Consider the following 13,888-nt stretch of genomic DNA (forward strand, 5'->3'; position numbering starts at 1 on the left):
GCCATTAGTAATATAGCATGTTGGCGCATGTAAACTTACAAAGAACCCACTAAAATAGGAGACCAAAATGAGAGAGAGATCACAAAAGGCTCAATTACAGTTGTTTGATTAATTAATCATTTGTGTTTCTTAAGAATGGACTCTTAGACCCTTGACTCTTCCACTAAAGATTTCAAGCAGCCGAAAGATAGAGATATGTTAGCTACAATTGGGACCCCATGTGAAAGGAATCATATTGGTATCATAATGTTCTTCCTGTACCAAGACAAACCGAGAATATGGAAATACATAAATTCAAAAATGAAGAAATAAGCATGGAGTTTTCTTCTAGCCATCTTAATTTTTCATGGGGAGCTTTTGTTGTTTGCTAGTTCAAAGCACGAAAGAACTAAAATATATATAATATATATAGAGGTAGGATCCTGACACTGTGTCAAATTTCAATTTTGACACCTCATCTGAGAGCCGTTAGATCAAAAAAGATCAACGACTCTGATTTGTAAGAATGTGACACCATTGATCTTTTTTGATCTAACGGCTTTCAAATGATGTGTAAAACTTTAAATTTGACACTGGTGTCAAAGGATCCTACCTCTATATATATATATATATATATATATATATATATATATATATATATATATATCAAGTAGCCTGAGATATATTTAGAGTTTATTTATTTTCTTATATTAATTGATTTACTTTTGAATGGTTATAATTCTCTCTTTCTCTCTCTTCCTTTATTATCATTGATCCATCTTTATACGGTTATGATTTAATAGCCAGAGATAAAGTTATTTCAAACAGCTTGAGAAACAATAAGCCTTATATATGGGCTTTGATTTTCTCACGTTGCATGAAAATTGTTTTTTCATATTGCGACTTAACTAACGGTGGACCTTATATTTATTAAAAAAAGAAAAACTTTGCAAGTAAATCAAAGGGTTACATTTTCCCTATATATACATATAGAGAGAGAGCTATACCCTCTCGTATAGTAGAAGAAAAGTTATCTTATGTTGTGAGACAAATAAAATGAAGCCCATCAATTAAAAAAAAAAAAAAAAAAAAAAAGAGACAATTCTTTTTATATGAATGTAATCTAAGAGATGAATGAATGTATTTCCATTCTTGGTACGGAAGGTTTTAGAAATCTAAAGAAGAAAGGTTAGTCAAGGTACATCTCAAAAGATGTGAGTTGAGTTGGCAATGATGCACATTTTGACGAGGTACTTTACATATCCCTAAAATAGATGGGTTTCTTCCATAATGGCCAAACAAAGCATAAAAGTGAGCTTTCTCCGTCTCTCTATTTTTCTCAATACTTTTTTTTTTTTTCTCTTTCTTTTTATACGTTTCTCTAAGGACATATTTTTACGTGTAAGAAAAACATCTTATTTTATATGATTCAACGTGAATCGCTTCAGTTATGTGGATTATCACTGGTTTTAACTACATTTTAATATTATAATTAAGGTAACACATTATGTGGTATTAATGTTTATTTTAAGTCCAACTGTCTAAAAACACCATAAAATATCTCATTTCTTGTGGTTTTTAGCGGGTAACTTTTATGGTAAGAAGAGAATTTTGCACATTCTCCAAAACTGGCACACACTTTTTGTTAGTTTTAAAGGTCCTCCGGCATTTAGGGAAAATGATAAATATGTTTACTTGGACTTTGACGAAAATTAGACCAATGGAGTTTAAGTAAGTGACAAATGATTCAGTAAGCAACTTTTGGTTCAAACTTATTCCCATGTTGGCTCTAGCTGCTTCAGCTCCTATCTGTTCAAACACCACACTTATGTCCTCCCACTTTGCAACCAAACAATCTGTCTTTCTGCTTTTGGAACCCATCCTTTTTTCGCTTTATTTGATTAATGTTCCTAAGTGTTTTGTATCTACGTTCATGACCACCACAAATACATGCCAATGGCACCCTATTAAATCTTTTTATCTTAGTGATGCTAAGGAAATTAAATAGAAGAAAGAAAGGGAGAAGAGAAGAGAACGATGAGTAATTAGAAAAATCAATCCTTCGTCTTCACTATCATGAGATAGAACTTGTTTCATATGAGAAAAATGAAGAACTGAAGGACCTAGTCTTTAATGCCTATTAAAATACCCAATCAGAAAAAACGTGTATTACGCTTAAAATAACAGCATGAACTAAAACGTTTTAAGAAATCCAAAAAGCTATATCTAATATCACATAAGCACCTTAGTATAATAGACTGAGAAAATTTTAATTTATGCTTAACAAACTTTTAATTAAATTTAAATTTAGTAAAATTATCAATAGACATGAACTAAGATGTACATAATGATATTATGGTACCCGTATAATAGAATGGTAAGACGAAGTTAATGCACATACGACACCTTTTATACCAACTTCCATAACTCCTCTAACTTCTGCTCTTGTTTGTTTCAGGGACATCTTTCCAAATACATTATTTGAGAAGGGGAAAAGCTGTATCGACAAACATTTTTTTTTTACAATTTTACAAACTTCACTCAATAGTGCCTTGCCGTTGAGATACAGTGTAATTTGTAAGAATTTGTAAATAAAAAAAATTGTAAATATAACTTTCTTCCCTAGGAATGTATAAAATTTTGTACGTGCATATAGCATCTCTCTAATTATTACGATGACATACAAATTTCACGAGAATGCAGGAGGCACGGAGAGGGGAGATTGAGAAACTGGTCCTTTTCAGTTGTCATTCCATTCCAAACAGAATCTGGAGAATCATCATATTAGTTTAGTTGCAATTTAATGGTGATTTCAACTATCAATATCCCTCTGTAGTTAAGGGGGGGGGGGGGGAAACCCTTGAAGTCATTACACAAAAGGATGGTTTCTGACGATTGATAGACACGAGACATTCAAACATGGCCTAGACCTATTAGCTTAGGATGCAACATATCGACATTAATAACTATGGGACGGAGGCTGTTTAATACTCTGATAAAGTAAAGAAAGGAAGAAGATCCTTTAACACCCCGATAAAAAGAGGATGTCTACTGTGCATGAGATACATTGCTAGGGTTCACAGATTTTTCACCTACTATCATTAACTTCTTTATTCTCTATAATATTAGGACCGTCTCTAAAAAATATTACAGTTTACAAGACAAAATAAAAAGCTACTAACACTCTCAAAATAAAATAGAGTAAAGACTCTTCTAAGTCCCTAACAAAAAATATGGTTCCTATTTTTATCTCTTACAAAAAAAATCAATTTTTGGTTCTTCTACAATTCCAGTTCTTTGAAAATGTGATTCCTCTGAAATTCAATAAAGACCCAATTTAGTCCCTAAAAAAGGATTAATATAGGTTTTTTTTTTTTTTTTTGTAAGGGACCATGTTTTTTATTAGGGACCCAAAAGAGACTTTACTCAATAAAATATAACAATTTCAATCCAGTCGCTTTTATGTTGACTTCATGTGAAACTTGAAATTTGACCTCCACTATAATTTTATCAAATTATCCAATCCACATGAGAGCAGTGTGTCAAAAATAATGATGTAATCATATTAGACATTTTACATCCTATTACAAATTCGTTTCTAACACATCATTATAGAATTACATAGGCAATTTATCTGTTTTAAACCAATTTAAGCCAACAAATGATGCTGGATGTGCACCTTTACGACTGTATCTAACCTAACTCAGTTGAAGAGGACCTCAGCTTCCAGTTGAATAAAAGAATTTGAAATCGTAAATGCACCAGCATCATACCATCACACGTCAGGCATGTAATTAGCATGCTTTACCCTTACTCTTTCTGAGGCAGCTTCTCACGATTTTTATCCTCTTCAATATCATCTCCTTTTGACTGAATTAGCTTCCTGCATGAACTGCAGCTAATCAAAGAGCAGTAAACATAAATTTCATGAAGGCTACCCTATTTAAAATCACGATATTTCACAAAGTCACAAAAAGATAAAATTCAAATGTTTGAAAATATTGTCAACTACTACAACAGTGGCGTTGATGATTATTATATCCCAAAACACATAAATATTGAACCAAAAAAATAAGCTGTCACCTCTTTATTTGGCTGTTACAGGTGCCATTAGGCACAGATGTTTCAGGAAAATATTATCCACTCAGTAATAGGGGAAACCATGGTAAAAGCCACAACTATATTCAATTAGATTATTGCCAAATTTCATGGTGATAGCAAAGAACCAAACCATTATTGCATAAGATTCTCCTTACCTATGAGATAGTTGCACTAAAGATGAATCTAGAAGCACCGGAATAGAGTGGGACTACTTAAATTCAGGCCATTTAATTGAATTTGTGGATATTTTCTTCATCCTTGATACACCAAAATTGTCTGAGGAGTCATGCCATATCATCTCCATCTGATAAGTAGCAGAACAAATTGTCATTGGGTATGCATTATAGAAATGACACAAAATATTGTAGAAGAAGCTCTAAGAAGGACTGTATAAGGATATATTTAAGAAAAATTCAAAAAAAGTTTTTTTGGTTTCAGCTGATAGATGATGTTTCCAGGTTGTTCACTTGTTCTTGAGGTCATAGAAAGTAGGGTTCAATAGCGCCCCACATTTAAGGACACATCATTTCAGGGGAATCTGAAGCAGATAATGAGAACTAAACATCATTCAGTAAATCAACCATATGCTAACATCTTCATTTGTCATTCTAGCAAGGATTAAAAATGCTGAAGAGAAACAAAAGACACACCTCTCCAACAATCACTTTGTCGCCTTCCTTTACACCAAGTTTCATGAGAGACTTAAACACACCACAAGCCTCAAGAACATGCTGGAACCTTATCTCTGAATCAACGTACCTGTTAAAAGATGCACTAGTTTCCATGAGACTAGCCATGAACAAGAGTTGCAATTTCAAGCATGATGCGCATCCTAATATGCATTTTTTCCAACACATATCAATAATCAATTAAGAGGATGAAGCTTACAATCTTCATATTTCGTCACAATATTCTAGAAAGGTTCTTGCATGGAGTTTCTTATGATTAAAAGAGTGATTTTCTAGTTTTGGCATCTTTCATGTAAAGTTTAAAAATCAATGCAAGAACCTTCAGGAAGCTGAAGAAATGTCCTAGCCTGATCATAAATGGTTTTGTAAACAAATACAGAATAAATGCAGGATAATGATTTCAGCACTTTATTCGTTAAATGTGATTTGAAATTACACTTAGACCTTAATAAGTAAAGTATGTTTAAGATTAACCGACATCAATGACAACTAAAAAAAATCATAGTAAGGAATTGTATTCTAGATCACGTTTTTACTCTTTAACCTACCGCCAATTTGTCATCTGGATAAAACGTTGCAATCCAGATCCAACCACATGCCAAATATTTGTATCCCCGTCACGAAAAATCTCAAAATCACTAATGGATGCACTTCGTTGCTTCTGTACTGCATCAGCCACATGGTTCAAGTCTACCATATCTCTTCCATCTGAAACAGGTCAAATTTGTTCAAATGAAAGAACTTATTAGAGAGAAAAAAGTGTATACAGAAGTAACTGATGATATGACAATAATATTCAAAATAAGTGTAAAACAAATTATAACCTTCATATTCCTCCTTGTCTTCTTTACTTCTGCGCAAAAGCTCATAAGCAGCACAGATAACTTCATGAGTACCTTCCCTTTTGATTGCGCTCATACAAAAAGGTGTGATCCCACGAGATTGCAACTTTTCTTTGAAGGATTCCCACTTTTCATATGCTTCTGGAAGATCCATTTTGTTATAAGCAACTACATAAGGCTTCTCAGCAAGTTCAGGATTAAACAGCTTCAGCTCTAGACGAACTGCATCAAACTCAAGATCAGGCTGCTGTGATGAACCATCAACAATATGTACCTGAAACCAAATAGAGAGGCAAGTTTTAAACATCAATTTTTAAAGGGACAAAAAGGAAAAGCAAACAAGAAAAATATCAAATTGCTATACTTTGAAATAGCATGTTTATCAATACCATACACCAAGAATGGAAATTTCAAACAGAGAAAAAAGTCATACATATATATTCTACATAGATGGACAATGTTCAAATTAATGGATGACCAATTGATCAATCATTCTTTGGGTCAACTGCAAATGTAAAATTCAACATAAAGATATTTCAGATATATGGAAAGTTTCAAAATTCACAATCCACTAATGATTGATTTAGAGAGATATAAGGTAGATACACAAACAGAAAAAAGAAAAGGTAAGATAATGGATGCTAAAAGATTCTATAAGCTCAGATAAGCAAACAAGCTGAAATTTTACTCAATCTATTTTAAACAGAATTGACATAGGCAGAAAGAGGATCAAAAGGTTGGAGTGGGCAAAATATAGATGATTTAAGCATCTCTAAAAGAATAATTTTTAGAAAAACAGCCAATGATGTCTTAAATACATTTAAAAAAGAAAAGAAAAGGAAATACATATAATTTAATCCTATTTTGTTTTCTTCCCCAGAGGAGCAGTGTGGTAACTCTATAATTGAATGTAGCTCCGCAGAATTGACGTTTCTTAAATGTAAGCTAGGTAAGTCTGGAAAAAGCTCCTCTAAGATCAGCAAGTAAGAGTGTAATGTATCCACCATCGACTTTTAGTGTGTTAAAGACCATGATATACTTTAAATTAATGTAAGAATGGATTCACTCTTATTCACTTTAAAAACAATCACACTTTAGTGGAGCCTTATCCGGTATGCCTAACTAAATAAAGCAGAACAAAAAACATTGATATCATCTTGATCAAAAGTGCCTACCAAGGCAGAACACCTTTCAGTGTGTCTCAGAAACTCGTGACCCAAACCAAAACCTCGGTGAGCTCCTTCAAGTAGACCAGGAAGATCTGCCACCACCATTGTTGAATCATAGTCAAAGGAAACAACACCCAGATTAGGAAGCAGAGTGGTAAAGGGATAACTTGCCACCTCCGGCTTTGCAGCACTAACAACACTCAAAAGCGTGCTTTTCCCTGCATTTGGGGCACCAACTATACCAACATCAGCAACAAGCTTGAGTTCCAACTCCAACCACCTGATCATTCAAAAGATACACATCATTCTTAGTCTGTCAATTTTGAAGCACAAAACAAACACAACAAAACTCATTATCCCACTCACTCACTCACTCACTTACATTTCTACACCCTCTTCACCATTCTCAGCAATCCTAGGGACCTTATTATTCCCAGTCTTGAATGAAGCATTCCCTCTGCCACCTCTTCCACCTGGCAACAGCAATGCTCTCTGACCAGGATACACCATCTCCAACAACACATTATCATGACCACCATCCCTGATCACTGTGCCTGGAGGCACCTTCACCACCATATCTTCTCCCCTGGCACCATCCTGCAACCTCCCCTGACCATTGGAACCTTTCTCTGCCCGGAAATGCATGCAGTTCCGAAACGGCAACAATGAATTCATCGACCCATCAACTTCAATATACACCTCACCACCTCTCCCTCCGTCGCCCCCGGACGGCCCCCCCTCAGGAACGTACTTCTCCCGCCGGAAAGCCACCACGCCCTTACCACCATCCCCGGCCTTCACGTAAATCTTGGCACGGTCGAAACACCGCATCACCGCCGGCACCCCCTTCTCCTTCACCTCGCCGTCGGATTCACCGCTGAAAAGCTCTGCACCTTCATCATCGCCTTCAGATTCAGATTCAAATTCAGAATCGTCATTGCCTTCGAAGTAGTCTCCATCATCGACAACTTCTTCTTCTTGTTGTTGTTGTTTTCGTCGTCGTCGTTGTTCCTGTTGTTGTTCGTTTTGTTGTAGTTCGTTGCGGAGAAGTTGGTTAATTGAATCGGAGAGTTTGATTTCGTAAGAGGAAGAGGAAGAAGAAGTGGAAGGAGATGAATAATCATCTCTGAGTGGGAGACGAGTGTAGGTGGTGGGTTCGCCGCCAGAGAGCAACACCGGCACCGGTTCCGCCTTCTTCAATTTAGGGTTCGGGAGAGGTTTGTCGTTAACGCGTGTGCGAGTGCGAGTGCGAGTGTTAGGGCGAGCTAAGGCATTGGGACAGAACCACACCGAGAGTGAAGTAGCCATTTTCGTGGAAAGCCTAACAGTAACATCTTACCTCTATTCTTATAACTTCCATTGGATAAGGCCACACGCGCTTTCCCTCCTCCACTTGACACGTGCTTTCACACACTGAATATTTGTTTCTAGGCTTTAATGTTTATTCCGAGATAAGTTATCTATATTTGTTTCTAAGATGATGTAGTTTTGGATTGAAAAATTAAAAATTTATAATTAAAAAATTATTATAACTCTGAAATAAATTATAATTATAAAAATAACTTGATTCACCTTAAAATAATATCATTTTAAGATTATTGTAAATAAATTATCTAAAGGGAACCCATATTATAAACATGTTGTTATATGGGAGAAGGATTTATTTTATATTTTTTCTCTCCTCTATAAATTTTTTTTATCTCTTCTCTATTTTGTGAGATATGAGATAAAAAATTCCCATGTAATATTTCTTGTAATATCGAAGCTCTTGCATGGTTTTCTTTTATAATTTTTCTTTTTTCATATACATATACAATATGAATCTTTCACGGGGATTATTCAAGTTTAATATCTTTACAACTTAATAATAAAGAGTATTGTCAGTTAGAAAGGGCAAAATGTTGTTTCGTTTTAGGGAAATACTACTCTCATTTTACATGAGATAGTTATCTCATTTTCTTTCACTTCAAAAATCGCACCCCTCTCTTTTTCTTTTCTTTTTTCTTTTTTTTTTAATGGTGGGTCCCACTTAAATTCTCTCAATAGCATGAGAGAACTACTCTCATATGACATGAGACTACTATTCCCCTTCATTTTATTCTTCTTAAAACTAGTTTTATTTATAAACAAAATACGGATGCTTAATGGAACCTCTAAAACATGTGAGCATTTGTTAAGTTTAATTAATTTAACACATTAAAAATTTGTCTTTAATTAGATAATCCGTATAATGTTCAATGTTACAGAATCATTAGTTCCCACCATCGTCCAATTTTGAGGGGTGGTGAAAGTGTACCCTTACGTGGGGGTGATAATTTGAGTTGATCCATCCTGACTCGCCCAGCCCTGTCAAAAACGGAGCGGGGTGTTGACCCGTCAAAAAATATGGGTTGAAAAAATGAATTCATTCCGTTTTATGGTGGGTTGACAGATCAACCCGCCAATTAAAAAAATTAATTAAAATTCAAAAATAAATTATATTTTATGAATTTTTCTAATTTTATTTTATTTTATTTCACACTTCTCTATATTTTTTTAGTTTCAATCTTAAATGTATACTAATATTTGTCAAACATTCTTTAGGAATTTATATATAGATAACATTTGTCATAAATAAAATTGTTATTCTTTATTTTTTCTAAGAAGTAGTAAGATAAAAAAAATTGGATATCACAAAATTTTAAGGACTAATGAAATACTACCTAATTGTAAAAAAAATAATAATAATAATTATAACCCGGCGGGTTGAACCCGTTTTGACCCACTTCTAGGCGGGGCGGGTTGAAAACCTCAACCCAACCCAACCTGCCCCATTTTGGCGGGTTGGCGGGTTGACCTGCCGGACTCAACCCATATTGCCACCCTTACCCCCATGTGATAAAACACTCCAGAATTCTTGTAGGCAATGGTGAGAAAACAAAATTATGGTTAGGAACTTGGTTACTTAATTTTCGGTGTCTTAAGGATCTAGTTACCGAAGAGATACTTGAAAACTCTATCATGTATAAAGTCTTAAGGGGGTATTTAGTACAAGAGATATTTTTTTTACTGAGAAAAAAGACTTTTAAGAATATGATTGGAAAATATTTTTCCCAGAAAAATAACAAAAAGCTGTTTGGTAGCCCAAAATTTTGCCGGCAATGTCGGGTTAATTTTACTGATTCTACATTTGGTTGATTGTAAAATATTGATGAGAATCTGAACTGAATTTACCAAAGTACCCATCATTTTTTAATATTGTATCTCAGTGCTTGCATAGAATTTTGTATTGGTGATAATTTAATTTCAATTTTTTGAAAACAGCATTAGTTGCTCGGCAAAACAATGATGTTAGGCATTTATTGACTAAAGAGATTAAAAAATAGAAGGTTCAAACCATGAAGTTGATAAATAACGTCTTCAAAATGGATAACTATTGATACGATCTTTGACAAAACTTGGTTCTGTTTGCAGGCATGTCTTGCAAAAAATGATTGTATTGTTTGTGCCATTTTTTTGCTTTATCTTGCTGATTTTCCTTCCAACGCAAATGGGTCTTTGCTATCATTTATAGATCCTTATGGTAGTCTCTTGTCTGATCGGTTCCCAAACCCATTTTGTGTGCTAGAACAAATTCCATTTGGAGTTGACAAGGATGACATGACTCTTCTCCTTTATAACATGCAAAATTTGATGATGGAGCAGATGAAGACGAGTTTGAAGATCGTGTTTATCTGCAAAATCTTTTTACACATCTCCTTATATATGTCAACATGGTAGTTTGGTCCTAAAACGTAAAAATCACATTCCGAGTTCTTGGAAAAAAAATACCATGGGTGGGGAGGGGTTTTTTTTTTTGAGTGTGTAGTTATAAATGGGAATGTTGGGGAAATAATTTCCTTGGGAATTTTTTACGTTTCCTGATACCAAACATGGTCAAATAATATTCCCAACCCCACTTTTCCATCATTCCCACCAAAATAATTATACCAAACACCCCTCTAAGAGTTTGTTAGGATTGATGGTTCTTGGGATTGGCAAATAATCTCGAACCTTGTTACTCCCGAAGTCAAAAGTCTCATAGCCAGCATGCTTCCTGCAAGCCCTGACGATGGAGAGGATATGATATATTGGATAGAAACTAGTGATGATTGTTTTTATGTAAAATCTACTTATAATGTGTTAAGGAGCAATGATTGTGATCAGTCATGGGTGATTTGGAAAACCTTTGGAAGCGGGATGGGCCTAGCAGAATTAAAACCTTCCTTTGGCTCCTTGCTGGTGATAATTTGATGACTAACCAGAAAAGATACAAGAGACATTTTGCTGATTTGTACACCTGTCTTTGATGCCAAACACATCCGGAAAGCTCTCTTCATGAAATTCGTGATTGTGTTTGGTCCCAAAAAGTGTGGAAAGCTTTGTTCTACCCATGCAAATGACACAGTTTCTGCTCAAATTCTCTAAGGGGTTGACAGGAGAAGGGAACAAAAATTTTCCAAAAAAATGGGGTGGGGAAAATCATTTGCCCATGTTTGGTAAGAGGAAAAGTAAAAATAAGGTTGAGAAAAAAAATTCCCATCATTTTAGTTTACACTAGCGAATCCCATGGCAGAATACCTTTCAAGACATGGTTTTATTTTTTCCCACACGATGGGAAAATAATCATTCTTCTCTCAGACCAAAATACCCTGACCTATCACCTTCATTCAGAATCATCAACCTCTTCCTCTCTCTCTTCACAAATAAGTCTTCGTTTTGTTCCTTCCCTCACCCCACCATCTCATCATCCACAACAACCCCAAACTTCACCCCACCAACTCCTAGCCACCGTCAAAGGCCACACCAACAACGTGGTCGCAATCAGTAACAGAGCTATCAAGTCCCTAATCATTTTTGGTGACATGTTATTCAGTGCTCACTAAGACCACAAAATCTGAGTTAGGAAAATCGAAACCAATAATCGAAACCGGAGATATCAATGCGTAGTCACCCTTCCCACCCTCGAAGATCGGTTTTCTAAGCTATTTTATTCCAAGAACTACGTTGAGGTTTGAAGGCACAAGAAGTGCACATGGATTCATCACCATGACACTGTTCTGCTCTTGTTTTGTCCCATGACAAGTCTCTCCTTTACTCACGGAGTTGGTGAGAGAGAGGAAGCAAAGGTAAAATGAAGGCAAAGAAAAAATGATGCTTTGGGGGTAAAATGAGACAAAAAAAGATTAGGGTAATTTTGTAATTTTGATACATATTTTCAGTAATATTTTATCATTAACCAAACATAGTATCAGTAAAATTAACTCAACATTCTTGGAAAATTTTTGGCATACCAAACACCTTTTAATAACTTAACTGGAAAAAAAAAGTTCCCATCATATTTTCAGAAATCATTTTTATCTGTAATTTTTCTCTCTCTATCAAACGCTTCTTAGAAGAATGGATAAATAGGAATCTGAAAAAAAGAGAATGATGGCACAAAGAACAGAATCTGGCCTCTCCTTTTCAGTGTAACCTGCTGGTGCTTATAGAAGGAGAGGAACAATTTCATTTTTAACAGGAGCAACCTGCCACAAAAACTTCATTGATCTACGCTCCTTTTTATTAATTTCTTTTTGGGGAAAATGTTTCTGCAGTTAATGCAGATAGGTTATCTGCATTTATTTCTAAAACGACGTCGTTTTGGTATTGAAATTTTAAAAAGTTATAAATATAAAGACTATTATAACCCTGAAATAAATTAAAATTACAAAAGCACCATGATTTCCGTCTCAAAACGACGTTGTATTAGGCTTACTGCAGATAACTTATCTGCAGTAACTGCGGAAAAAACGAACCCTTCTTTTTTACGACTTAAGAGAAATATAAAAAAAATGGGTGAAAATAATTTATTTTTTTTAATAAAAGTGAGCATTAAATTGGTGTTCATAAAACACTGAAATTTTTCTCCAATTTAAAATGATTTTTGGCGATGACAGCTCCGGGAACAATTATTGCAACTTCTGGAATGATGAATTAAAACGAAAGTAGAGAATCTATTACAATAATAACAAGAAAACAAAAATAATAAAATTTATTCTTAATTTTCTATTATAAAAACAATTTATGAAAAACAAATTTGTAAAATAATAAGATAAGAAACTGGTAACTAGTTAAGTTTTGTTTTAAACTAATTTCAACAGCATGAAACAAATAGATACTATTGTTTTGTATTTTATTTAAAAAAAAAAAACTATGAAAGTTGAAAAACCTAATGTTGTGTTGAGCGGATTACTTAATTAAAGACAAGATTTTAATGTGTTAAAATTAATTAAACTCAACAAATGCTGACATGTTTTAGATGTTTCATAAATCAAGTAGAGTTTTGACAGCATCATAATAAATGTAAACAAAAACAAACAGTGACAAGAAAATTACTTTGACTGGCATGCCATTTAGTATAATCTACACTCTCACATACTTTAATTTTGAAGAGTAAATATTATTTTTGGTCCTCAGTAAATTTTATGATGCCCGTTTTAGTTCCTAACAAATAAAAATGCCCATCATGGTTTCTAACATGATGGGCATTTTGAAGAGTAATCTACACTCTTATGATGAAGAGTAATTTTGAAGAGTAATTTTGAAGAGTAAATATTATTTTTGGTCCTCAGTAAATTTTATGATGCCCGCTTTAGTTCCTAACAAATAAAAATGCCCATCATGGTTTCTAACATGACTGGCATGCCATTTAGTATAATCTACACTCTCACATACTTTAATTTTGAAGAGTAAATATTATTTTTGGTCCTCAGTAAATTTTATGATGCCCGTTTTAGTTCCTAACAAATAAAAATGCCCATCATGGTTTCTAAGAAATTCAAAATGAACCCATTTAGTTAAAATCGTAGTCCCTCACAAATTTAAAAAAGACCCATATTAGTCCCTAAAAGAACTAAAATGGGTCAATTTTGAATTTTTTAGAAATCACGATGAGTCTTTTTATTTGCTAGGAACTAAAACAGGCATCGTGAAATTTGTGAGGACCAAAAATGGTATTTATTCAATTTTAAATTATACAATAACTTCCTCTAGCGGCGTGTCCTTTTTTTTATTTTTTATAGTTGAACATTTAGTTGAAAAATATTAA

At 34.1% G+C, this 13,888-nt stretch overlaps 1 protein-coding gene across 2 annotated transcripts; it reads right to left on the reverse strand.

Moving 5' to 3' along the window:
- Positions 1 to 3,476: 3,476 nt before the first annotated feature.
- On the reverse strand, positions 3,477 to 8,088 carry LOC133316594 (GTP-binding protein OBGC, chloroplastic). 2 transcript variants are annotated; one of them, XM_061518364.1, is made up of 7 exons: positions 7,163 to 8,088; positions 6,787 to 7,060; positions 5,594 to 5,885; positions 5,318 to 5,477; positions 4,731 to 4,839; positions 4,236 to 4,384; positions 3,477 to 3,862 (listed from the first exon to the last, which is right to left on the reverse strand). In XM_061518364.1, exons 1-6 carry the CDS (start codon positions 8,086 to 8,088, stop codon positions 4,289 to 4,291), a joined length of 1,857 nt encoding a protein of 618 aa, XP_061374348.1. In that variant the 3' UTR covers positions 3,477 to 3,862; positions 4,236 to 4,288. The 2 variants fall into 2 exon arrangements, with proteins under 2 accessions (XP_061374348.1, XP_061374349.1); XM_061518365.1 differs by having other exon boundaries at positions 3,477 to 3,871.
- Positions 8,089 to 13,888: the final 5,800 nt, after the last annotated feature.

This window comes from Gastrolobium bilobum, unplaced genomic scaffold, assembly GCF_033153095.1.
Source record: "Gastrolobium bilobum isolate Gb01-03AN ecotype WA unplaced genomic scaffold, APGP_CSIRO_Gbil_v1 utg8498, whole genome shotgun sequence".
Taxonomy (NCBI): domain Eukaryota; kingdom Viridiplantae; phylum Streptophyta; class Magnoliopsida; order Fabales; family Fabaceae; genus Gastrolobium; species Gastrolobium bilobum.

Coding starts and splice junctions, on each gene's coding strand:
- LOC133316594 (XM_061518364.1), bottom strand. CDS start 8,088: ATGGCTACTTCACTCTCGGTGTGGTTCTGTCCCAATGCCTTAGCTCGC. Junction 5,478..5,593: donor AGACAAGGAGGAATATGAAG/GTTATAATTTGT, acceptor GACCTGTTTCAG/ATGGAAGAGATATGGTAGAC. Junction 4,840..5,317: donor ATCCAGATGACAAATTGGCG/GTAGGTTAAAGA, acceptor ATCTTTTAACAG/GTACGTTGATTCAGAGATAA.